The sequence below is a fragment of the Cucurbita pepo genome, chromosome 9 (genome assembly GCF_057944985.1).
Source record: "Cucurbita pepo subsp. pepo isolate OVF chromosome 9, ASM5794498v1, whole genome shotgun sequence".
Lineage (NCBI taxonomy): Eukaryota > Viridiplantae > Streptophyta > Magnoliopsida > Cucurbitales > Cucurbitaceae > Cucurbita > Cucurbita pepo.
The window spans coordinates 1,526,300-1,550,938 of record NC_141806.1 but is presented as its reverse complement, the minus strand read 5'-3'; the positions used below and the strand labels follow the sequence as shown (position 1 = coordinate 1,550,938).

The 24,639-nt window shown below is 36.5% G+C and overlaps 2 protein-coding genes across 2 annotated transcripts; one reads left to right on the top strand and one right to left on the bottom strand.

Moving 5' to 3' along the window:
* Positions 1 to 11,800: 11,800 nt before the first annotated feature.
* Positions 11,801 to 17,811, top strand: ILP1 (GC-rich sequence DNA-binding factor-like protein). The gene is made up of 6 exons (XM_023687059.2): positions 11,801 to 13,230; positions 13,508 to 13,675; positions 15,578 to 16,254; positions 16,445 to 16,727; positions 16,901 to 17,190; positions 17,385 to 17,811. The coding sequence occupies exons 1-6, from the start codon at positions 12,004 to 12,006 to the stop codon at positions 17,575 to 17,577; spliced, it is 2,838 nt and encodes a 945-aa protein (XP_023542827.1). The 5' UTR covers positions 11,801 to 12,003; the 3' UTR covers positions 17,578 to 17,811.
* Positions 17,812 to 20,518: 2,707 nt separating this feature from the next.
* Positions 20,519 to 23,591, bottom strand: LOC111802626 (transcription factor bHLH30-like). Its single transcript, XM_023687057.2, has 2 exons — positions 22,826 to 23,591; positions 20,519 to 21,078 (listed from the first exon to the last, which is right to left on the bottom strand). Exons 1-2 carry the CDS (start codon positions 23,408 to 23,410, stop codon positions 20,566 to 20,568), a joined length of 1,098 nt encoding a protein of 365 aa, XP_023542825.2. The 5' UTR covers positions 23,411 to 23,591; the 3' UTR covers positions 20,519 to 20,565.
* Between the last annotated feature and the right edge of the window lie 1,048 nt (positions 23,592 to 24,639).

Here is a 24,639-nt window from a genome sequence, read left to right as displayed (position 1 = left end):
GGACACCATAAACTTACTCGAAGATCTCTTCATCTTACTAGGTCTCTTACAAATTCCCCCCCTCTTAAAAACTTTCATCCTTAAAAGTTCACTTTTCTTACCATGGCTTGGGGGAGTTCTTGGTCTTAGTTATGTCCTTCCAAGTACCTTGAGGGTCCCCTTGCAAGGGTATGTCCTTCTCTGACATGTTTTTCCAATTTTCCCTTGTGGCCTTTTGTCCTAACTTGAGGCCATGTACTTATTCTCGTATTTGTTCTTCTTGAAAGTCTTTCAACATCCTTTGTTGAGATTCCAAGTCTTTCTTAGTCATTTTTATGTTCTTCCTTATATCTTGGAGCATATTTCCTTCCTTGTACCAACAACTTTTGCCATAATCAACCTTGTTCCTTCAAGGTTGCATCATAGAGACTTCTCTTCTTCCTTCTTGAACAAGGCTAATTGGTGGGCTCTTAGGGTCTTAAGTCCGTTCCTTAGGAGTAAATGCTATTTCCTTTTCAAAGGCTTGAATCCTTATCATTCCGTTAGGGCATTGACAATGTCTTCCTTTGGCCAATAAACCACTATTCTTGTGTCTTTTAATCCTTTTTTTGGATCCCTTAATTCTATTTTGGACACCCTAAACTTACTCGAAGATCTCTTCATCTTACTAGGTCTCTTACAAATTCTCCCCCTCTTAAAAACATTCATCCTTAAAAGTTCACTTTTCTTACCATGGCTTGGGGGAGTTCTTGGTCTTAGTTATGTCCTTCCAAGTACCTTGAGGGTCCCCTTGCAAGGGTATGTCCTTCTCTGACATGTTTTTCCAATTTTCCCTTGTGGCCTTTTGTCCTAACTTGAGGCCATGTACTTATTCTCGAATTTGTTCTTCTTGAAAGTCTTTCAACATCCTTTGTTGAGATTCCAAGTCTTTCTTGGTCATTTTTATGTTCTTCCTTATAACTTGGAGCATATTTCCTTCCTTGTATCCAACAACATTTGCCATAATCAACCTTGTTCCTTCAAGGTTGCATCATAGAGACTTCTCTTCTTCCTTCTTGAACAAGACTAATTGGTGGGCTCTTAGGGTCTTAAGTCCGTTCCTTGGGAGTAAATGCTATTTCCTTTTCAAAGGCTTGAATCCTTATCATTCCTTTAAGGCATTGACAATCTCTTCCTTTGGCCAATTAACCACTATTCTTGTGTCTTTTAATCCTTTTTTTGGATCCCTTAATTCTTTTTTGGACACCATAAACTTACTCGAAGATCTCTTCATCTTACTAGGTCTCTTACAAATCCTCCCCCTCTTAAAAACTTTCATCCTTAAAAGTTCACTTTTCTTACCATGGCTTGGGGGAGTTCTTGGTCTTACTTATGTCCTTCCAAGTACCTTGTGGGTACCCTTGCAAGGGTATGTCCTTCTCCGACATGTTTTTCCAATTTGCCCTTGTGGCCTTTCGTCCTAACTGGAGGCCATGTACTTATTCTCGTATTTGTTCTTCTTGAAAGTCTTTTAACATCATTTGTTGAGATTCCAAGTCTTTCTTGGTCATTTTTATGTTCTTTCTTATAACTTGGAGCATATTTCCTTCCTTGTACCCAACAACTTTTGCTATAATCAACCTTGTTCCTTCAAGGTTGCATCATAGAGACTTCTCTTGTTCCTTCTTGAACAAGGCTAATTGAAGGGCTCTTAGGGTCTTAAGTCCTTTTCTTGGAAGTAAATGCTATTTCTTTTTCAAAGCCTTGAATCCTTATCATGCCTTTAGGGCATTGACAATCTCTTCCTTTGGCCAATTAACCATTCTTGAGTCTTTTAATCCTTTTTTTGGATCCCTTAATCCGTTCTTGGACACCCTAAACTTTCTCGAGGATCTCTTCATCATACTAGGTCTCTTACAAATTCTCCCCCTCTTAAAAACTTTCATCCTTGAAAGTTCACTTTGCTTACCATGGCTTGGGGGAGTTCTTGGTCTTAGTTATGTCCTTCTCCGACATGTTTTTCCAATTTGCCCTTGTGGCCTTTTGTCCTAATTTGAGGCCCTGTACTTATTCTCGTATTTTTTCTTCTTGAAAGTCTTTCAACATCCTTTGTTGAGATTCCAAGTCTTTTCTTGGTCATTTTTATGTTCTTCCATATATCTTGGAGCATATTTCCTTCCTTGTACCAACAACTTTTGCCATAATCAACCTTGTTCCTTCAAGGTTGCATCATAGAGACTTCTCTTCTTCCTTCTTGAACAAGGCTAATTGGTGGGCTCTTAGGGTCTTAAGTCCTTTCCTTGGGAATAAATGTTATTTTTCTTTTTCAAAGCCTTGAATCCTTATCTTTCCTTTAGGGCATTGACAATCTCTTCCTTTGGCCAATTAACCATTCTTGAGTCTTTTAATCCTTTTTTTGGATCCCTTAATCCGTTCTTGGACACCCTAAACTTACTCGAAGATCTCTTCATCTTACTTGGTCTTTTACAAATTCTCCTCCTCTTAAAACCTTTCATCCTTGAAAGTTCACTTTCCTTACCATGGCTTGGGGGAGTTCTTGGTCTTAGTTATGTCCTTCCAAATACCTTGAGGGTCTCCTTGCAAGGGTATGTCCTTCTCCGACATGTTTTTCCAATTTGCCCTTGTGGCCTTTTGTCCTAACTTAAGGCTACGTACTTAATCTCGTATTTGTTCTTCTTGAAAGTCTTTCAACATCCTTTGTTGAGATTACAAGTTTTTCTTGGTCATTTTTATGTTCTTCCTTATATCTTGGAGCATATTTCCTTCCTTGTACCCAACAAGTTTTGCCATAATCAACCTTGTTCCTTCAAGGTTGCATCACAGAGACTTCTCTTCTTCCTTCTTGAACAAGGCTAATTGGTGGGCTCTTAGGGTCTCTTAAGTCCTTTCGTTGGGAGTAAATGCTATTTCTTTTTCAAAGCCTTAAATCCTTATCATTCCTTTAGGGCATTGACAATCTCTTCCTTTGGCCAATTAACCACTATTCTTGTGTCTTTTAATCCTTTTTTTGGATCCCTTAATTCTTTTTTGGACACCATAAACTTACTCGAAGATCTCTTCATCTTACTAGGTCTCTTACAAATTCTCCCCCTCTTAAAAACTTTCATCCTTAAAAGTTCACTTTTCTTACCATGGCTTGGGGGAGTTCTTGGTCTTAGTTATGTCCTTCCAAGTACCTTGAGGGTCCCCTTGCAAGGGTATGTCCTCCGACATGTTTTTCCAATTTGCCCTTGTAGCCTTTCGTCCTAACTGGAGGCCATGTACTTATTCTCGTATTTGTTCTTCTTGAAAGTCTTTCAACATCCTTTGTCGAGATTCCAAGTCTTTCTTGGTCATTGTTATGTTCTTTCTTATAACTTGGAGCATATTTCCTTCCTTGTACCCAACAACTTTTGCCATAATCAACCTTGTTCCTTCAAGGCTGCATCATAGAGACTTCTCTTGTTCCTTCTTGAACAAGGCTAATTGAAGGGCTCTTCGGGTCTTAAGTCCTTTTCTTGGAAGTAAATGCTATTTCTTTTTCAAAGCCTTGAATCCTTATCATTCCTTTAGGGCATTGACAATCTCTTCCTTTGGGCAATTAACCATTCTTGAGTCTTTTAATCCTTTTTTTTGGATCCCTTAATCCGTTCTTGGACACCCTAAACTTTCTCGAAGATCTCTTCATCATACTAGGTCTCTTACAAATTCTCCCCCTCTTAAAAAACTTTCATCCTTGAAAGTTCACTTTGCTTACCATGGCTTGGGGGAGTTCTTGGTCTTAGTTTTGTCCTTCTCCGACATGTTTTTCCAATTTGCCCTTGTGGCCTTTTGTCCTAATTTGAGGCCATGTACTTATTCTCGTATTTTTTCTTCTTGAAAGTCTTTTAACATCCTTTGTTGAGATTCCAAGTCTTTCTTGGTCATTTTTATGTTCTTCCTTATATCTTGGAGCATATTTCCTTCCTTGTACCAACAACTTTTGTCATAATCAACCTTGTTCCTTCAAGGTTGCATCATAGAGACTTCTCTTCTTCCTTCTTGAACAAGGCTAATTGGTGGGCTCTTAGGGTCTTAAGTCCTTTCCTTGGGAATAAATGTTATTTCTTTTTCAAAGCCTTGAATCCTTATCTTTCCTTTAGGGCATTGACAATCTCTTCCTTTGGCCAATTAACCATTCTTGAGTCTTTTAATCCTTTTTTTGGATCCCTTAATCCGTTCTTGGACACCCTAAACTTACTCGAAGATCTCTTCATCTTACTTGGTCTTTTACAAATTCTCCCCCTCTTAAAACCTTTCATCCTTGAAAGTTCACTTTCCTTACCATGGCTTGGGGGAGTTCTTGGTCTTAGTTATGTCCTTCCAAATACCTTGAGGGTCTCCTTGCAAGGGTATGTCCTTCTCCGACATGTTTTTCCAATTTGCCCTTGTGGCCTTTTGTCCTAACTTAAGGCCATGTACTTATTCTCGTATTTGTTCTTCTTGAAAGTCTTTCAACATCCTTTGTTGAGATTACAAGTCTTTCTTGGTCATTTTTATGTTCTTCCTTATATCTTGGAGCATATTTCCTTCCTTGTACCCAGCAAGTTTTGCCATAATCAACCTTGTTCCTTCAAGGTTGCATCATAGAGATTTCTCTTCTTCCTTCTTGAACCCTAATTGGTGGGCTCTTAGGGTCTTAAGTCCTTTCATTGGGAGTAAATGCTATTTCTTTTTCAAAGCCTTAAATCCTTATCATTCCTTTAGGGCATTGACAATCTCTTCCTTTGGCCAATTAACCACCATTCTTGTATCTTTTAATCCTTTTTTTGGATCCCTTAATTCTTTTTTGGACACCCTAAACTTACTCGAGGATCTCTTCATCTTACTAGGTCTCTTACAAATTCTCCCCCTCTTTAAAAGTTTCATCCTTGAAAGTTCACTTTTCTTACCATGGCTTGGGGGAGTTTTTGGTCTTAGTTATGTCCTTTCAAGTACCTTGAGGGTCCCCTTGCCGGGGTTTGTCCTTCTCTGACATGTTTTTCTAATTTGCCCATGTGGCCTTTTGTCTTGCCTTAAGACCATGTACTTATTCTGGTATTTGTTCTTCTTGACTGTATTCTTAATAACCATTGTTGAGATCACAAGTTTTTCTTGGTCATCTCATGTTATTTCTTATATCTTGGAGCACATTTCTTTCTTTGTACCCACTAAGTTTTGACATAATCGACCTTGTTCCTTCAAAGTGGCATCTAAGTGACCTTTTTTGTTCCTTCTTGTACAAGGCTTATTGGTGGGTTCTTAGGTTCTTAAGTCTTTTCCATCTTTCCATCTTTCCCGGGAGTAAATACTATTTCTTTTCCCATCCTTTTTTTTTTTTTTTTCTTGATCGTCTTCTAAACATCTTTTGTTGAGCTTACAAGTCTTTCTTGGTCATCCTTGTGTTTTATCCTTATAGCTTAGAGCATATTTCATTTCTTGTACCCAACAAGTTTTGACATAATCAACTTTTTTCCTTCAAGGTTGTATCTTAGAGACTTCTTTGGTTCCTTCTTATACCAGGCTTAGTGGGTTCTTAGGGTCTCAAGTCCTTCTTTCCTTGGTGTTACTAGGTTTCGTAATCCTTGAAACAACTCTTAACCTTGTAAAGATTGCTTTACGAGGGCCTAATGTCTTAATTCTTTCATCTTGGTGTTATGAACTCTTAGGGTTACTACTTGTCCTTTGGGGACAAGGTTATCTTAGCTTGTACAGTAGCCCTAAAGTTAATCAAACACAAAACCTTTTGGCATCCTTATCTTAAACTCTTAATGCTGTTGTTCATTCTTGATTGTGGTGGAGCATCTCTCGAGCAGGGCCATAAAGAACCTTTACTTTAATATTACTCTGTCACGAGTCGTGACTATATAAAAAATTTGAAAAGACAAAGAAAACGATAAAAAATTTCCCATTTAAACAAAAACATAAAATAAATTTTATTCAAAATAAATTTTATGAGTTTAAATACATTGGGCCCCGTTAATAAAACAATTTAAAACATTAAACAGTTGAATGGCTCTGGCACCAGCTCCAGATCTACTTCCAACCTCGACCAACTTCTTAAAATGAGTACAAAGACTCTGTAAGTAGCATACTTGACTGCTCTTATCTTAACTTAACTTAACTTATCTTCCTTCCCTCCTTTCATACATAACCATCAAACTTAAAAAGTCCAAAAGATTACCCGTTATCTAACTTGTAAACCAAATACGGTTTAATTTAACCTTTCGTTAGAACCAATTAAGCAAATTCTTTTATTCTATGGCTTCCTCCCTCTCAAATTTCACCAACTAATTTTTGTGAACCCTTATTCCTTGATTCCAAGAATTCTTCTTTCCAATTGTCCTTTTTTTTTCAAATGTTTTCATACTTCTTATGACATATGACATCTTATTCATATGACATCTTATTCTTTGATTCTAACAATTCTTCGATTTCCAATTGGATATTCCAACCTATAGTCCTTAATTTACCACACTAAATGGATCGTTTTCCTTTTTATATAAGGATATCATCTCATCTAATTCTTCGAGGAAACCCATAGACCGTTCTAACTTGTAACCTTATCTTTCTTCCTTCCTTACATACTTTAAACCAAAATTTGTATCCAAATTTAACTTTCTTTCGTCCTTTCATGAATAACAATTCAACTTAGAAACTTCAAAAGATCGTCCATTCTCAAAAAGTTGGGACTCCAATCACATACTTCAACCCAAAGTTATCGTATCTAAACTTATCTTCTTCCTTACATACATAACCTTCACACTCAAAAAAATCCAAAAGATTATCCTTTATCCCACTTATATAGACTAAAAAGCAATTAAACTTTTCTTTAGCACCAATTACTTCCTCTAAAATTTCACAAACCTCCTTTTGTGATCTCTCATTCCTCGATTCAACAATTCTTCTCTTTCCAATCGTCCTTTATTCAAATTCTTTCATACTTCTTATGGCATAATACATCTTATTCCTTGATTACAACAATTCTTCACTTTCCAATCGTCTATTCATACCCCACGTCTACCACTGTACACATAATGTTTCCTCCTTTATGTGCATAATACCTAGTGGTATTTTTTCATTTAATTCATCACGGAAACTCATTGACAAATCTAAGAAGTGCCTTCATCCATCATCTTAATGATTCATCCAATTTACAAATCTTTACAACCCCTTTTTCTCATTTTCCGTAAAACAAACCTTCTTGCTTAGCTGCTTGATCATTATCTCTAATTCAAAAAAATCACAAAAACTCTGTACACAAAAAGGAATTCACCACTTTAGAATAGGTCGTAGTGTTGTATCTTTGGTAAGGAATGACCAAGGATGATATGAATCAAGAGACATCAATCATACAATATGTTTCAATGAAGATGTGAAGAAAATATTGTTGAAATATCTTAATATTGTTGAAATTATCAAAAGATATTTCAATTCATGCCACATTGAAGAAGAATGAAGTTTCATGTTATAAATTTTGGGTGGATTACAATTTATAATAATTTAGATTTATTGTATTTATTAATGTACTTTAAGACTTTAAATTTACTTTAGGTTACAATTACATAATGGTTAATTATGGCCATTAAGTATGAATGTTACAGCTCTTGGAATGACTTTAGTAGTTTCATTATGAGGGTATATAAAGTCATGTACGTTGTATTTGTAGGGAGACTTGAAAAATATAGTAAAAGGAGCATTTGTGCTTTCTTTAGCCAATAACTAAGTTTCTTTGCAATTCTATGTAGTTTAGGTTGCATGTAGAATCATTCAAGCTCGATATGATCAATCTTGCTTGTGGAGTGATTCAAATCTCAAGCAAGTGTCTTGAGATAGATCAACAAAAATCATTCAAGCTAGACATGATCGATCTTGCTTGTGGAGTGATTCAAATCTCAAACAATGTTCTTGTCTTGAGATATTCGATCAACAAGGTAATCCGATCGGATATTATTCGATCAACATGATCGATCGGATTACCTTGTTGATCGAATATCTCAAGACAAGAACATTGTTTGAGATTCAAATCACCCCACAAGCAAGATCGATCATGTCTAGCTTGAATGATTCTTGTTGATCAAATATCTCAAGACAAGAACACTTCTTGAGATTCGAATCACTCCATAAGCAAGATTGATCATGTCGAGCTTGAATGATTCTACATACAACCTAAACTACATAGAATCGCAAAGAAACTTAGCCATTGGCTAAAGAAAGCACAAATGCTCCTTTTACTATATTTTTCAAGTCTACCTACAAATACAACATACATGGCTTTATATACCCTCAAAATGGAACTATTAAAGGTATTCCAAGAGTTGTAACATTCATACTGAATGGCCATAATTAACCAATTATGTAATTGTAACCTAAAGTAAATAAAAAGTCTTAAAATACATTAATGAAATAAAATAAATCTAAATTATTCTAAATTGTAATCCACCCAAAATTTATAACATGAAACTTCATTCTTCTTCAATGTGGCATGAATTGAAATATCTTTTGATAATTTCAACAATATTTTCTTCACATCTTCGTTGAAGCATATTGTATGATTGATGTCTCTTGGTTCATATCAAAGTATCTGGATCATCTCTCCTACGGTGGAAGAGCTTCTTCTTCATCCACTTTCTTGAAATTTTATGGAATCTTTATGTTGAAAGAAACAATAGGAAAGGATTGGAAGATCTTGGGGTGCAGTGTAGCCTTATTAGATCACACCTCTGGGGAGTGTGTATAATATTTTGTAATTACCTCTAAATCTTATTTTGTTTAATTGGAGTATCTTTTTAGGTCAATTGGGATCCTCTTGGGACATGACACCCGTTTCTTTTAAACTATCCTTAAGGTTTTATTTTGCTTGATTTGAGCACTTTTATAGGTCAATTGGGTTCCTCTTGGGATGGTTTTCTAGTGTTCCTCTTGTATTCTTTTATTTGATCTTAATGAAAGCTTCACAAGGATCTATTCATAACTACCTAAAAAGTTCATAAAACAAAAGATGCAATTTAATTCCTTACTCATGAACCTCTTTGACTTTAACATTCATTATAATCCTTTATTGTAGTTTAAAAGAATAAAAACGTGATATGGGAAGCACAAAGAACATCAAAAAAGAAAAACAAAGACATAATAAAAGTTAAACTTAGGAATCTAACCTTATTAGGACCACAACATTGCCAAAAATGTAATTCCTGCGAGAACCAGACCGGATATATGGTAGTTCATGATGTCAAATACAAAATTTCTTACATTATGGAGTGTTCAAAGTAGCAATCGGAGTTGGATTCCTCGTAGAATGACCTCAACTTTATTTATCTCCATATATGTCCACCATTTCCATCTGAAATTTCCACAACATAGTTACTAACCAAAATCTTCTGCATTAGCAAAGGAAATATGTGCAATAATAACAAACCAATGAGACGTGGATAATTTGAAACCATGAACATTTTTTTTGTTAAAGTTTGACCTGTAAATAGAACTGATTCTAGCGTGTTATTCTTAAGAATTGAAGTGTGTGAATAGAATCATCTAAAATAATATTTACATGATCCAAATTTGATAGGCCAATCTATATCTCTCGTGCACAAATATCAACTTTGAAAATTTTGCAACATTTTTTCACCTGACACAAGCTAGCAAGACAAAAACTTTCTAGGAATTTTCACATTTGAAATTCACTTCCATCAGAAACTTACATCTTTTTAGACTCTGCACCAAATTCTTTCTTAGACTCTGCCTTTTCCTCTTCAGCTGACCAAATTCTTTCTTCTACCTTTAAAAAAAATGTAATGCAGAGAAAATGTCAAAAAAAATTAACTCTAAACTTATTAAAAAATAAAACAAAGTTCGTCCTTAAATTTGCAGGGTTAATTCACACATTGAAAACATAAAACACTGAGAACTGAAGTTCAAATCGGTAAAACGTTTGTATAGAGAAGAATCTACATATATTTCACAATTGATAACTTAATCAGAGGATGCTATCAATTGGAATGCCTTATTATATCCTTTTTAGCTTCTTTTGACCACTGGATCATTTTATTTTGTTCACTTGAATTATTTTTTAACCCCTAAATATGAATAACCTATGAAGTTTTCAAGTGAACCCCCAAATCTGAACAGCCGGCTGTACCCTAAAAATTTCAAATCCAGAAGAGCGACCAAACTACGCATAAAATTGAAAGGCTGAAATTAAATTTTAAGGCAATCGGAGGAAGAGAGAGCAGAATCATCGCTACAACATTAAAATTTCAAATCCAGAACAGCGACCAAACCACCATAAAACTAAAAGGCAGAATGAAGATAGTTTACCTCTATTGTTCATCACCGAGACGAGGCGAGAAACGTCTTTCAATTCTGCTCTCTCATCCTCCGATTGTCTGGTAACAATCTAGCGTTTGGTTTCGGCAGCGAACACTCGAAAGGGAAGAGGCCGTTGATGGAGCGCTCTGATTCTAATGTGAGAATGTGATGAAGAAGAGAGTGTGAGTGTGAGTACGGGAGATTTATATAAGTCCGAGTGAAACACGCGCAGGCCGAGACAGCTGGCATCCGGGAATGGCGGGCAACGGCTCTGAAGACCGTTATGACTTTGACCCTGGAAAACCGTCGACGATATGAACGTTGAAGCTAACAAAACCCTTGTCGCCGGAGAAAACAAAAGAGGGAAAAGATGGACACCAATGACGTGGCTCTCTCATTTCTAACCTTTTTTTTATTAATATTATTATCATTCTTTCTAATTTCTTTTAATATATTAATTAGTTATTGATTCTTTAATATATGCTATAATAAATAATTTGTAGATATTAATAAGAGCTCTCGTGTTTATTTAGTTGAGTCTATGTTCACGGTGGACGGACTATTGAGTATTTTTTTTTTTAATTCATCAATTTAACAAAGCATTATGGATTTAGCTCGATGTCAAGATGATGATAATAATAATAATGAATAAGAGAAATAACGCTAATTCTTAATATTGCTATCAATATGGATTTAGTTCACGTCGTGATTCATGTAAACGTGCCCAAAAATCACAGATAAAAAGCTAATTCAGTTAAAAATCTTCTATTCCAACTTTGTGTTCGAGTTTAAGGTTAAAAATAAATTTTTTAAAATTTTATAAATACGATTTAAAATCAATAAATGTATTTAAGCTAGAATGGCTTTTTTAGCATATTATTTTACATTTTTCTATTTGGTAAATTATGAAATGTTTAGGTTAATTAAGAAAAATACCGTCGTAGTTGATATAAAAATACTTATAAGCTTTAAAAAATTTAAGTATAAAAAACATTTTAATGTTAATATTAGAGGAAAAGTATTAATATTTTATTAAAATACTGTACTTAAAAAATATCTATAAAATTTAAATTTATAACACTTTTAATTTTTATAAAAAAATATTTTTATTATTATTATATGGACAAAAAAAACGTCTTTCCACACCTTATAAATTATTTTACTTTTTAATATTAATTTTGAGAGTTGATTAATATTTTTAAAATGGGTACAAATTAAAGATTAATATTATTATTATTATTGCTTATTTATTTATTTATTTATTTATTATTATTATTATTTGTAGTTTTTCAAAAAGTTTAAACATGTCTTTTAAATTTTAAAAAAAGTTTTAAGATATTAACAAAACATTTTAAAAATAAAGTATTATTTTTTTTAGTTAATAGTATTTTTGAGATTTATTTTTAAAAGACATGGATATTATTGAATATTTTTTTAGATAAAATAAATATATTTTTTTATTAATTTTGGGAAAATGTTTATCACAGTGTGACCTAAATAAAATAAGCGATTTGAGAGGGAAAAGGAAAAAACGAGGGGAGAAAAAACCCCGGTAGAAATGAAATGCACGAAACAAGAAACCGACTAAAATCCAGGTCCAAAAACCCTAGCAAAGATCCACGGCTTCTGAATCTGAATCCCGACCTTCGCAATTGCCAATTCATTCTGCTCGTTTCGTTTTATCGCACAATTCCTTCGTAATTGTGTCTAGCAATCACCATGTCCGGTAGTAGAGCTAGAAACTTTCGCCGCCGGGCCGACGACAATGACGACGACGACGAACCCAATGGCGCCGCCGCCCCCTCAACCGGTGTTTCAAACGCCTCATCAAAAACCGCTTCCACCTCCTCTACTGTCGCCAATAAACCCAAGAAGGCTAATCCTCAGGTACCCAAGCTTCTCAGCTTCGCCAGTGACGAAGAGAACGATGCCCCACTTCGCACTTCTTCGAAACCAGCCAATTCCAAGAAGCCTTCTTCTGCTCGACTAGCTAAGCCTTCCTCCACCCACAAGATCACTGCCTTGAAGGATCGCATCGCTCACTCTTCTTCAACGTCGGCTTCTGTTCCCTCCAATGTGCAACCTCAAGCTGGAACTTATACCAAGGAGGCCCTCCGCGAGTTGCAGAAGAATACTCGCACGCTTGCGAGCTCGAGATCCTCATCCGAGTCTAAGCCTTCGGCCGAACCTGTTATTGTTCTAAAGGGTCTTCTCAAGCCTGTCGAACAAATTTCGGACAGTGCTAAAGAAGGTAAAGAGTCGAGCTCCGAAGATGAAGAAGGGGGTAGTAATGAAAAGAGCGCTGGTTCGTTTCGGAGGAGTAAAGAAGATGCCTTAGCTCGAATGGCTTCAATGGGGATTGGCAGAGGAAAGGATTCAACTGGGTCAATTCCCGATCAAGCAACCATTAATGCAATTCGCGCGAAAAGGGAACGTATGCGACAGGCTGGGGTTGCAGCTCCGGATTATATATCCTTAGATGCAGGAAGCAACCGCACGGCGCCGGGGGAGTTGAGCGACGAAGAAACAGAGTTTCCAGGGAGAATCGCCATGATTGGAGGGAAGTCAGCAAGTTCGAAGAAGGGCGTGTTTGAGGAATTTGATGAGCAAGCTATTGATGGGGTAAGAACGAATATTATTGAGCACAGCGATGAGGACGAGGAGGAGAAAATATGGGAGGCAGAGCAGTTTAGGAAGGGACTGGGTAAGAGAATGGATGATGGTTCTACTAGGGTGGAGAGCTCAAGTGTCCCTCTCATTCCGAGTGTTCCGCAGCAGAACTTAATTTACCCCACTACAGCTGGGTATAATTCGGTGCCTAGCATATCTACAGCTACAAGCATTGGAGGTTCTGTTGGTGTTTCACAGGGTTTGGATGGGCTATCAATATCTCAGCAAGCTGAGATTGCTAAAAAAGCTATGCGAGATAATATGGGGAGGCTTAAGGTATGCATATTTTCCCCTCATTTCAGTCTTGTGCTATGGAGGTATAAGCGTGAAACTTACAGGAGATTCTAGGAATATGTTAAATGATATTTGAGTTAATAGGGTTTCAGTATCTTAGTTTATATTCATATACATGCCATAGTGTTACTTGGAATGTAGTTTACTTTGAATAGCTTATCTCCAAAATAATGTGTTATCGTGAAGTGCATATTGATTAACGTTGCTTGTGGCTATGGATCTCTGTGTATGCATGACCTCCATCCTCTTTAATACTCAGGAATCTTATCGAAGAACTGCAGCATCTGTGTTGAAGACCGACGAAAACTTGTCTGCATCTCTTTTGAATATCACAGCCCTTGAAAAGTCTCTTTCTGCTGCCGGCGAGAAGTTTATATTTATGCAAAAGCTTCGTGACTTCGTTTCTGTTATCTGTGACTTTTTGCAGGTACAGATATCCTATCTTACATCCTACATGTTCTATGGAAATTGAAATTTGATTTTCATGCATGTTTGACTAGAATTAGAGAGCCAGATTACATTTGGTTGTTTAGTACATGTTGCTAAAAAGTGTTAGAAACATGTAGCAACTTTATGATGATTGGTTTATTTCAAACTTAATATACGACAAGCTAGATAAAGCCTTGTTCTCTTTTAGTTTCTAATTTTCACAAATAACTTGATGCTTCCTATGGATATATAAAGTAGTCCTTCTATGGCTACAGTTAACCGCAGCTTTCGCTCTTTTCTGTTTCTGAAGGTGAAATTAGAACAATTATTGTATGTCATGGACATGTTAGATGGACAAGTCTCAACAGAATTGGCTATTTCACCTTTGTCTGTTGTATCTTTTTATGAGCTATATATATGGCCAAGCAATAAAAAGCTTGTTATGTTACGAATATACACAATGTTACCGTACTTGTAAGAGATATGAGTTTCTGAATAGTCTGCCACAGAAAAGAGAGAACAAAAATTATAGGACAGAGTAGAAATTAAATAGCAGTCATGCTTTGAAGATGCCATGTATATATGGTTTTCGAAGTGTTATTACCTTTTGATACTTCCTCTCCCATAGATTTTTCATTTGGATATCTAGCTTACAGTTTGGGCTATTGTTAGAGACAGTAGGGCTTGGTTGGAGGAGGTGCTTTTGAATTCTTCCTTGAAGGAGAAGGGCAGAGTATAGTGGCAGTCTAGCTTCTTTGCAATGTTGTGCGACATTTTGATTGAGAGGAATAATATTATTTTTAGAGAGGTCGAAAGATATGATGTGAAAGTTTTGGAGGTGGCTAGGTTTAACGCCTCCTTTGGGACGTCAGCCGCACAGCTTTTTATAATTATGAGTGTAGTTTTGTTCTTTTGGATTGAAATCCTTTTTTTGTAATTAGGGCCAAACTCCTTTTTTGTTCGGGCTTATTTTTCATATGCTATTGTCTATACTTCCATTTTTCTTGCCTGGTTTCTTACGGAAAGGGGGCTATTGTGTTGCATCATACGTGTTAAGGGATAGAGTTAAAGAAAATACTCAATGTAGCATTTTTTTCCTGTTCGCGTTAGTTTGAATGCACTCGCTATTCTCACGAGACAACTGCTTGACTTTACTACATTTCGTATCAAGGTGACTTGTAACATATTAAATCCTAGGTAGGTGGCCATCATGATTGAACCCATTCCCTTTGGGGGTTTTATTAATTGTACATGGCTCTTTTTGACCATTGGGCCAACCTAGGGTGGTTTAGTGTATTTGGTAGTTAGCTATGGAGACTTAATCCATTACTTTATTGAAGGCATCCAAGTTAACAACTTTGACTGGAATGCATGAATCAAACATGATAGACAATGTAGCCACACCTCAAAATTCCAAAGTTTTTCGTTTGGTAGTTTATTGAAGGATTGAACCTTGCTGTAGTGAATAATATGTCATGTTTGATTATTCTTTTTTTGTTGGACAAGTTTCACAACGTCTTTTGCATCTCTTGGACTTTCACTTAGACTGGGATACTTTACTGAAAGAGTTACAAGGGGATGAAATTTTTTGATCGTGAAGAAAAAGACATTCTTTGTGCCTGCAATACAGTTTAGTTACTAACGCATTTAAGGGGTTTCGATTGTACAAGAGCATTTGGGATGTTTGTAATTTAGATGGTTAGCATGTGCCTTTTCTATTATTAAGACTTGCCTTCCTCTTCACTTTCCCCCCTTGCTGGATATGCTTGTAAACTAGAAATATAGGCCTCTCAACTTTGCATCACTGAGGTGTTAGGTCCTATATTAGGTAGGCTTTTTAATTCAAGCTGTTTTGTCTCCTTTCTTTAATTAACTACTTTGTGTGCTTCTGTGCTTTCAGCATAAAGCTCCATTCATAGAGGAGCTTGAGGAGCAGATGCAAAAACTTCACGAAGAACGGGCTTCTACAGTCGTGGAAAGAAGAGTAGCTGATAATGATGATGAAATGGTGGAGATAGAAGCAGCTGTAAAAGCAGCAATGTCAATCTTGAATAAGAAAGGGAGCAGCAATGAAATGATTGCTGCAGCCACAAGTGCTGCCCAGGCAGCAATTGCCTCTGCAAAGGAACAGGCAAATCTACCAACAAAGGTAGATGAATTTGGTAGGGATTTAAATTTGCAAAAACGTATGGATATGAAAAGGAGGGCTGAGGCTCGAAAGCGCCGGAGAGCAAAGTATGATTCCAAGAGACTTGCATCCACAGAAGTTGATGGCCATCAAAAAGTAGAAGGAGAGTCTAGCACTGATGAGAGTGATAGTGAGGCTGCAGCTTACCAGTCAAACCATGATTTATTACTTCAGACTGCTGATCAAATTTTTAGTGATGCAGCTGAGGAGTTCTCCCAACTTTCTGTGGTGAAACAGAGGTTTGAACAATGGAAGAGAGATTATTCAGCAACGTACCGTGACGCATATATGTCATTAAGCACTGCTGCTATCTTCTCTCCTTATGTGAGATTGGAACTCTTGAAGTGGGACCCCCTGCATGAAAATGCAGATTTTTTTGACATGAACTGGTATGATATTATTAAGTATTACAGTGCTAATTATATACATAGCATTTATACTTTAGTCAATATGAAAAATAATCATGAATGGTAGTGGAATTTTTCCAATCAGCTGGTTGTGGTACTTTCTTAGTGAAGTTAAACTCATTCTTACATAATTTAAATTGCTCGTTTACCCATCCTTATTTTGAATTTTCAGGCACTCTTTGCTGTTCAATTATGGTATGCCGGAAGATGGTAGTGATTTTGCTCCAAATGATGCTGATGCTAACCTTGTCCCAGAACTAGTTGAGAAGGTTGCACTTCCAATATTGCACCATGAAATTGCTCATTGTTGGGACATGCTTAGCACACGTGAAACCCGAAATGCAGCTTTTGCTACTAGCTTGATTACTAACTATGTTCCAACATCAAGTGAAGCTCTTACGGAATTATTGGTTGTTATTCGCACCCGTTTGTCAAGTGCTGTTGAAGATCTTACGGTATGTGGTTTTGCACTTTTCAATAATATGGTTGTCTTTATATCATCTTATCAGGGAAACCAACATTTCTGCGTAAATTGAATGCTACTGTGAGCCATTATGCGTTCATGTTTAATACTCAATGGATTATTTCATCTAATCTGCTGATGTTGGATCATGTTTACAAAATATAGGTTCCTACTTGGAGTGCACTGGTGATGAAAGCTGTTCCAAATGCTGCTCGAATTGCAGCTTATCGGTTTGGCATATCCGTTCGTTTGATGAGAAACATATGTTTGTGGAAAGAAATTATTGCATTGCCCATTTTAGAAAAGCTTGCCCTTGAAGAACTCTTGTATGGGAAAGTTCTACCTCATGTTAGAAGCATCACAGCGAACATACACGATGCAGTCACAAGAACTGAGCGAATCATTGCTTCTCTTTCAGGAGTGTGGACAGGCCCCGGCGTCACCGGTGATCGCAGGTTTGGATATCCGTACTTTATACACTCTTTTGTTTGGACTTGAAATTTGGCTTGCTAAATAATATCAGTGAAGGGAATAAGCACGTGAATGATGCTTATTAGCGTTTAAGTTGCATCCCGTTTGTTTATGAATTTATCTCTCTGTTTCATACAAAGACGATACCCATAAGCTTCTATACATTTTTGTTTTGCAGTCACAAGTTGCAACCATTGGTAGACTATGTTATGCTACTGGGAAGAACATTGGAGAAAAAACATATTTCAGGCGTAGCTGAGAGCGAGACGAGCGGACTAGCTCGGCGATTAAAGAAGATGCTAGTTGAGCTGAATGAATATGACAATGCAAGAGACATTGCTAAGACCTTCCATCTCAGGGAGGCACTATGAGAGCTCGAACGAGCGTCTGGTGTGATCACAAGATAGGACGATGTACCTTGTGCATATGCTTTTATGGAACATTGATGAAGTTTATTGTCTCAAAGATGATCCTGATTCCTACTGAATTGACATCATTGTTCTAGAGAATGCGGCATTATAGTCTGAAAAGAGCTAACTGCAGAGCTGTGACCCATTAGCATTTGATGAATTTATTTGGTACGATCGTTATGGCCATTTTTGATAGCTCCCTCCATTTGTTCTTCGTCATTGATATTCGACCTTCATTCTTAGAGCCTGCTAAACACATAAGTTGGGTCAGCACATTGCTTTGAACTTTCAATTTTTTCGCATCGATGACACTTTTTAACATATTCAAAACTTTTAAAAGAATAATAGTATCATTGGAATTGAGATAAAATTTTATGGTTTATCTCATGCTCGATCATGGTTGAGAATACGTTATCACAACTCAAGTCCACTATTAGTAGATATTATTCGTTTTAGCTTGTTATGTATCATCATTAGTTTCATAGTTTTAAAGCACGTCTAATAGAGGGGATCTCACAACTCATCCCTCTTGTGGCCTAGGGGCCAGCACCTGGTGTCTGGCTTTAATACTATTTATAACAATCTAAGTTCACCACTAGAAGATATTATCTATTTTGGCTCGTTATGAATCGCCGTCAGCCTCACGATTTTAAAACCGCCGTCAGCCTCACGATTTTAAAACCGCCGTCAGCCTCACGATTTTAAAACGTATCTATTTGGTGGAGGTTTTCACACCTTTATAATGAATGTTTTGTTCTTCTCTCCAACTGACGTGGAATCTCACACATACATGTATTTACCCTTAAAATATGTAATTTTTGTGGTCAAAATGGATAATTAACTCGTGTTTATTGAGTTTTATCAATTCTCAAGAGGCATAAGTTGAAATCCTAAGAGATTTTACCCCAATCGATGGGCATTGAGTATTAACATAGTTAATGGAGACGAGCCTCACTCGACTTATCTCTCATGATCATAAAATTAAATGAGTAATCGTCACAATTTTTTTTTCATGAGAGCATGTTATCACAAATATTCTTGATATGATCTCCCATAATTGATTTTCCAAATATATAATAAATTCATGCACAAATATCACGATCATCACACAATAGAACAGTTAGCTAATTGATTCTTGACGAATTATCGTTCTTGAAGTGAAATGAATTCAACCAAAAATATCCGAAACGAAACAATGGTTTATATCCATTTAGATAATATCATAGAGAAACAAAGTCGAGATAAACGACATCTTGATTAACTAGAAATCTCTCTTCTATTTGCTTACCAATATCTTCATTACTTGGAACACATCATGAACATTTATTTTAATCAGACAATTAATGCATAAAAGGTCAACACGCTTCAGATGATGATGCTAATGTTGGCAACCAAGACAACGTTGTTGAATTATAATGTTTGATTTAAGGAAATTAGTCATCACATTTTACACTCAGTTCATAAAACCCTAAAGAACCCCATTTACATGCAAACTTATAGCTAATTATCTATATATTAGTTTATATTATGATTTTGAATTTTGAACCATCAACTTTAAAAATGGCGTCGGTTTAGCCTCCACACACTTCAACATGTAACGATTTTACGAATACACATTTAAGTTTTAGTAACACGTCATCAAAATTAATGGATTGTTGAACTAAAAAAATAGTTAAACTTGCCCAAACTTATCACATGATCTTAAATAATATAGGCAATCGGTCATTAAAGTCTCGTTACGATAGGAACTTATTAAACACAAAATTAAAAGTCTTAATCGCATGAAGACACTACAAGTGTAATGTCTTGTGCCCAAGATTTGGAATCTAGTTCCGACACCTGATTTCTCTAACATTCTCCTGCATACCATGCGAAATATTACTCTTGCTTCAAAGAATGAAAATACTATCTACACCGACCAATATGAGTCCTTTCAACATGTTTTATTCCCACTCACAATTTTTCGGGAGTCACCCAACATAAGTTTGCTCCGAGTAAAACTCGTTTGATTTTGTAGTTTCTATGACTGAATCATCAAAAAGAAAAGTACACTTTGTGGTATATGCAGTCACTTTCCATTCTTTTAAGCATTTCTTAGTCATTCTATGTTTAAGATCACTCTCATTCAAATATAGTATCGGTTCATTCATATACTCCTCATTTACTCGAGAATCACAACAAATATATATTATAATTTCAGAGATCTAACTGAAACGTTTATAAGTACAATGATTAAAAAGACGTCATTCTAACCAACGAAACTTATAATTTAACTTATGGGTAATTAATTTATATAAAAACAACATCATATTGCACAAAGAAACAAAAAGAAAAACAAAACACCAACAAAATTCCTCTCAAATCCAAAAAAATTGAAACAAAATCTGAATAAAGAAGGGAAGAAGATGATTTCAAGGCAAATCCCAAGATGGGTCAAAGACAAAATAATACATAAAATCAAGACAGATCTTCATATCCAAAAGAAAAAAAAAACAAAAAAAATCAGTTCTTTTTGTTGCATCACTTCGCAATATCAAAGGGGACACAACTGCACCACATGCATGCCTCATTAGGGCTTTTCTTTACCTTCACTGCAACCCTGGGAAAAGCCCCTCTTACCCAAATCATACAAAACAAAACTTCAATACTTTTCTCACCCCATAAATCATGTCATTTCTCACCCTCGTCAGTCTTCCGTTTTGGCCCGTTACGTATCGCTATCAACTCGTGAAAAGTCCCTCTTACCCAAATCATCGTCTGTCCTCCGTTTTGGCCCGTTACGTATCGCTATTAACTCGGGAAAAGCCCCTCTTACCCAAAAGATCACTTTTTTTTCGAACCCCACGAAAAATATCCCTCTAAAATGGTGGAAAATTTCAGTGATATGTAAATTTTCAGTTCATTAAAAAAAAAAAAAAAAAAAAAAAAAAAAAAAAACAAGAAGAAACCTTAAAGGATATTGATGTTATTTGTTCTTTGTCGTTTAATGTTTCCTGACGAAGAATCATCCGGTCCTGTTTTTTCCATCACAGCCTTCAATGCTTCTTGAATTGAGCTGATACTATGTTGTTGTTGTTGTTGGGTGTCTGAATTGGGATTATTATTATTATTATTGTTGTTGTTGTTATTATGGTCAGTTGATGGCTCGTCGTCTTCACCGGTGACAAACAGCACATTTCTCACGCGCCCACCAAGGGTTGTGATTTCAGCTTTGAGGGTTCTTAAGCGCAAGGATTTCAGTGTTTTGATGAGGTCAGGGAGGAGATCTGAACGGTCCTCACAGCAAAGAGAAGCTTTTATTACAAATTTGGCGCCGTTGATCATCATCTCGTCTGAGGCATCGTCCACTGTTAGCTCGTCGATGTCTGTTGGGATTGGACTTGTTTCTGCTATCAATGATGTTTGCCGTTTTAGCTCTTTCACGTGTTGTATTACTTCTGCTAGTAGTGAAGCTTTGTCTGTCTGTTTGATATCACCAAAAGTATAAAGGGTTTTGTTAGTGTTGGTCTATGCTTCAAATGGACACTCAAAAACAAAAGACATTGTTCTAAAGCTCTTCCTTAATCTACGTAAAATCGTACATAATATCATGTAATAGTCTAAGTCCACTGCTTGCAGATATTGTCTGTTTTGACTTGTTACGTATCGTCATTCGCCTCACGGTTTTAAAATGCGTGTATTTGGGAGAGGTTTCCATACTCTTATAAGGAATGTTTTGTTTCCCACTCTAACTGACGAGTGATCTCACAATCCACCCCCTTGAGACCCAGCGTTCTAGCTGGCACACTGCTTAAGGAATGTTTTGTTTCCCACTCTAACTGACGTGGGATCTCACAATCCACCCCCTTGAGACCAAGCGTTCTAGCTGGCACACTCCTTAGTGTTTGGCTCTGATACCATTTGTAACAGTCCAAGCCCACCACTAGCAAATATTGTCCGCTTTGGCCTATTACATATCGTTGTTAGCCTCATGGCTTTAAAACGCGTCTATTAGGGAGAAGTTTCCACACTCTTATAAGGAATGTTCCGTTCCCTTTTCCAACTGATGTGGGATCTCACAATTCAACACATGCAAAGAAATTCATCGACATAAAAATTTTAAGGCAGACTTAAGATTAGGAACTGGTAGAAGGATAAATTAGTAGATAATGGATCGATTTCCTAAAAGTTGGGTAAATTTAAGGCAAAAAGCTTGATATTTTGAAACCCCATCTAAGTTTTGTGATACTGTGAGATCCTAGATCGGTTGGGGGGAGAACGAAACATTCTTTCTAAGGGTGTGGAAACCTCTCCCTATTAGACACGTTTTAAAAATATTGAGGAGAAGCCGAAGCCCAAATAAAACAATATCTGCTAGCGGTGAGCTTGGACTGTTACAGATACTAAGTGAGTTAGTTAGTGGGGTGTTAGTGTTTTGAGTTTAGGGTCATTTGTACTGTGAGATTCCACGTCGTTTGAGAATGAGAATGAAACCCAAAAAAGACAATATCGGCTAGCGGTGAACTTGGGCTACTACAGATACCAAGTGAGTTAACTAGTGGGGTGTTAGTGTTTTGAGTTTAGGGTCATTGGTACTGTGAGAACCCACATCAGTTAGGGGAGGAGAACTAAATATTGTTTATAAGGGTATGAAAATCTCTCTCTAGCACATGCATTTTGAAAATCTTGAAGGAAAACCTAAAAAGAACAATATTAGGTAGCGATAGGTCTTAGCTAGTGGAGTGTTAGTGTTTTTAGTTTAGGGTCATGGTAGTGGGGCTAAGCTCAGAAGTGGGAAGGGAAAGGGCATAAGAATAATAGATAAGGGCCTCTCTAAGGGTAACTGACAAGGATACTGAATTTGTCTTCTCTTTATTTCTTTTCATTCTCTAACATATTTTTGACTGACATCCGGCAACAAATTTCCCAACCGAAACCCTTTCCAACTGCAACTTTGGTTCCTCTTTATGATATCAATCCAGCGACATTACCGGTTAAGCTCTCTTTTCTTCTTCCTCATTCCCACAACAAAAAACAAACACGACACAACAAACCCTTTTTTGAACAAACGAGGAAACATCATGGGATGTTGAAAATGTTAGAAATTTGTTGTTCTATATGTTAAAAATTGCAACTTTGATCCAAAAAAAGCAATGCAAGAAATGGAAATAAACTTAAACAAACAAAAGGGTATGTGAAAATCAATATAGGGATTCATAAAAATGCTTACTTTAGTGGTACTAGGAAGTAAGCTCCGGAGCTTAGCAAGATGATTATTGATTCTTTCTCTTCTTCTTCTCTCCGCTTCACTATGGCTTTTAGAAGCTGCAAGAGCTTTGGCATCCATTATTTCTTGAGCACTCATTTTGCCAAGCTCAGCTTGTAATCCAAAGGGAGCAGCTGAGCCATGATGAACCACTGGTCCAAGCGTGGTTGATATGATTCGACCCAAGTGGTCCGCTGAGGAAGTTCCATCATAAGCAAATTGAAGACAATTAGCCGGTCTCCGGTTGAAAAGATTACCATACGACGACGACGAACATAACGATGTCGGTGGCGGTGGCGGAGGCGGAGGAGGAATGAGAAATGGGTTGAGCGGAGGCCACGAGTTTAGAACCGGCGACACGACGTCGGCCGGGAAAATCAACCCTCTTCCAGCTCCATGATGGTGATGATCTCCATAGATAATATGATCGGTGTTGTTGTTTTGTAGTTGTTGGTGAAGAAGAAGCTGTTCTTGAAACATATTCTCAATTGTTTGTGAACACTCCCCTTGATGTTGATGATGATCCTGTTCTTGATCCTCCCCACGCATATCACTCACAAAATAAAGACAAAATGAAGTGAAAAGGGCAAAGCTTTATGATAAAATTGGATCAAAGTTATGAATTTGACCATTAATCCATTGCCTTCAACATAAGCTTTAGTTTGAGCTTCAATATATAGAGCTGTTTCTCTCTCTGGCTTTGCTTTACTTTCTTCTTACGCCATTATTGTTTGTCCATCCCCTATGCCTTTTTCTAGGCAGTGAAATGAGCTGAGAGATCTTTTGTGTTATAATTATTAAAATTAGCTCACATTATTATATGCATATGACAGAGAAAAACCCCATTTAGTATATGTTTTTATATATTATCGCTTTATGTTTTGTTTATATATAATGGGAAGACACGACCACATAAAAAGAGAGTGAACATATAAAAACATTGCTTTGTCGTCCAAACAAGGACCAAAAAGGAGCTGAGAAGATCATTGTTCTAAAAAGCTTGCCTTTGGCTAAAACCCTTTTCTTTCAAATTTGTTTTTACACTTTCAAAATGTTCATTTTTACCTTATGCACTTTTACGTTGTTGGGTTAAAAATAATAGTTTGAATACGAACAATTGTCAAGATCGAGATCAGATGAACCAAGCTTGTAAGTTTGTAACGGCTCAAGCTCACTACTATTAGATATTGTCTTCTTTGGACTTTCCCTTTCGGGCTTCCTATCAAGTTTTTTTAAAATGTGTTTGCTAGAGAGAGATTTTCATACTTTTACGAGGAATGGTTCGTTCCCCTCTCCATCCGATGTGGGAAAGGTTTCACGCATGATTCTAATAAAAATTTAGAATCCTCGTGAAATCTCACATTAGTTGGAGAGAGGAACGAAACAATTCTGGTGTATAAACCTCTCTTTAAGAAACGTGTTTTTAAAATAGTGAGGCTGACGACGATATATAACGGGCCAAAACGAATAATATCTACTAGTGGTAAGCTTGAGCTGTTAGACTCAAATGAACGGGTTCTTGACATTTGTTATGCTTCAAGCCCCCAAATGGTTGTTCCATACTCTTAGCCATGTCCACGCCAACCCTTTCTACTACCTTAAGAACATGTAATCATTGTGTCTTGGAACACACTTCATATCCTTCTCTCTCTTCTATCTCTCTCATTCAAACACAAAAGTTTCTCGGGTTCAGCCATATTTGTGCATTAATCATGTGGGTTTATCTTGATTCTTAATGGGTCTTAACTTTTATGTCAAAAATTAATGGCTTTTTGAAG

Coding starts and splice junctions, on each gene's coding strand:
- ILP1 (XM_023687059.2), top strand. CDS start 12,004: ATGTCCGGTAGTAGAGCTAGAAACTTTCGCCGCCGGGCCGACGACAAT. Junction 16,255..16,444: donor GATTTTTTTGACATGAACTG/GTATGATATTAT, acceptor TTGAATTTTCAG/GCACTCTTTGCTGTTCAATT. Junction 17,191..17,384: donor GGCGTCACCGGTGATCGCAG/GTTTGGATATCC, acceptor TTTGTTTTGCAG/TCACAAGTTGCAACCATTGG.
- LOC111802626 (XM_023687057.2), bottom strand. CDS start 23,410: ATGCGTGGGGAGGATCAAGAACAGGATCATCATCAACATCAAGGGGAG. Junction 21,079..22,825: donor TACTTCCTAGTACCACTAAA/GTAAGCATTTTT, acceptor GATATCAAACAG/ACAGACAAAGCTTCACTACT.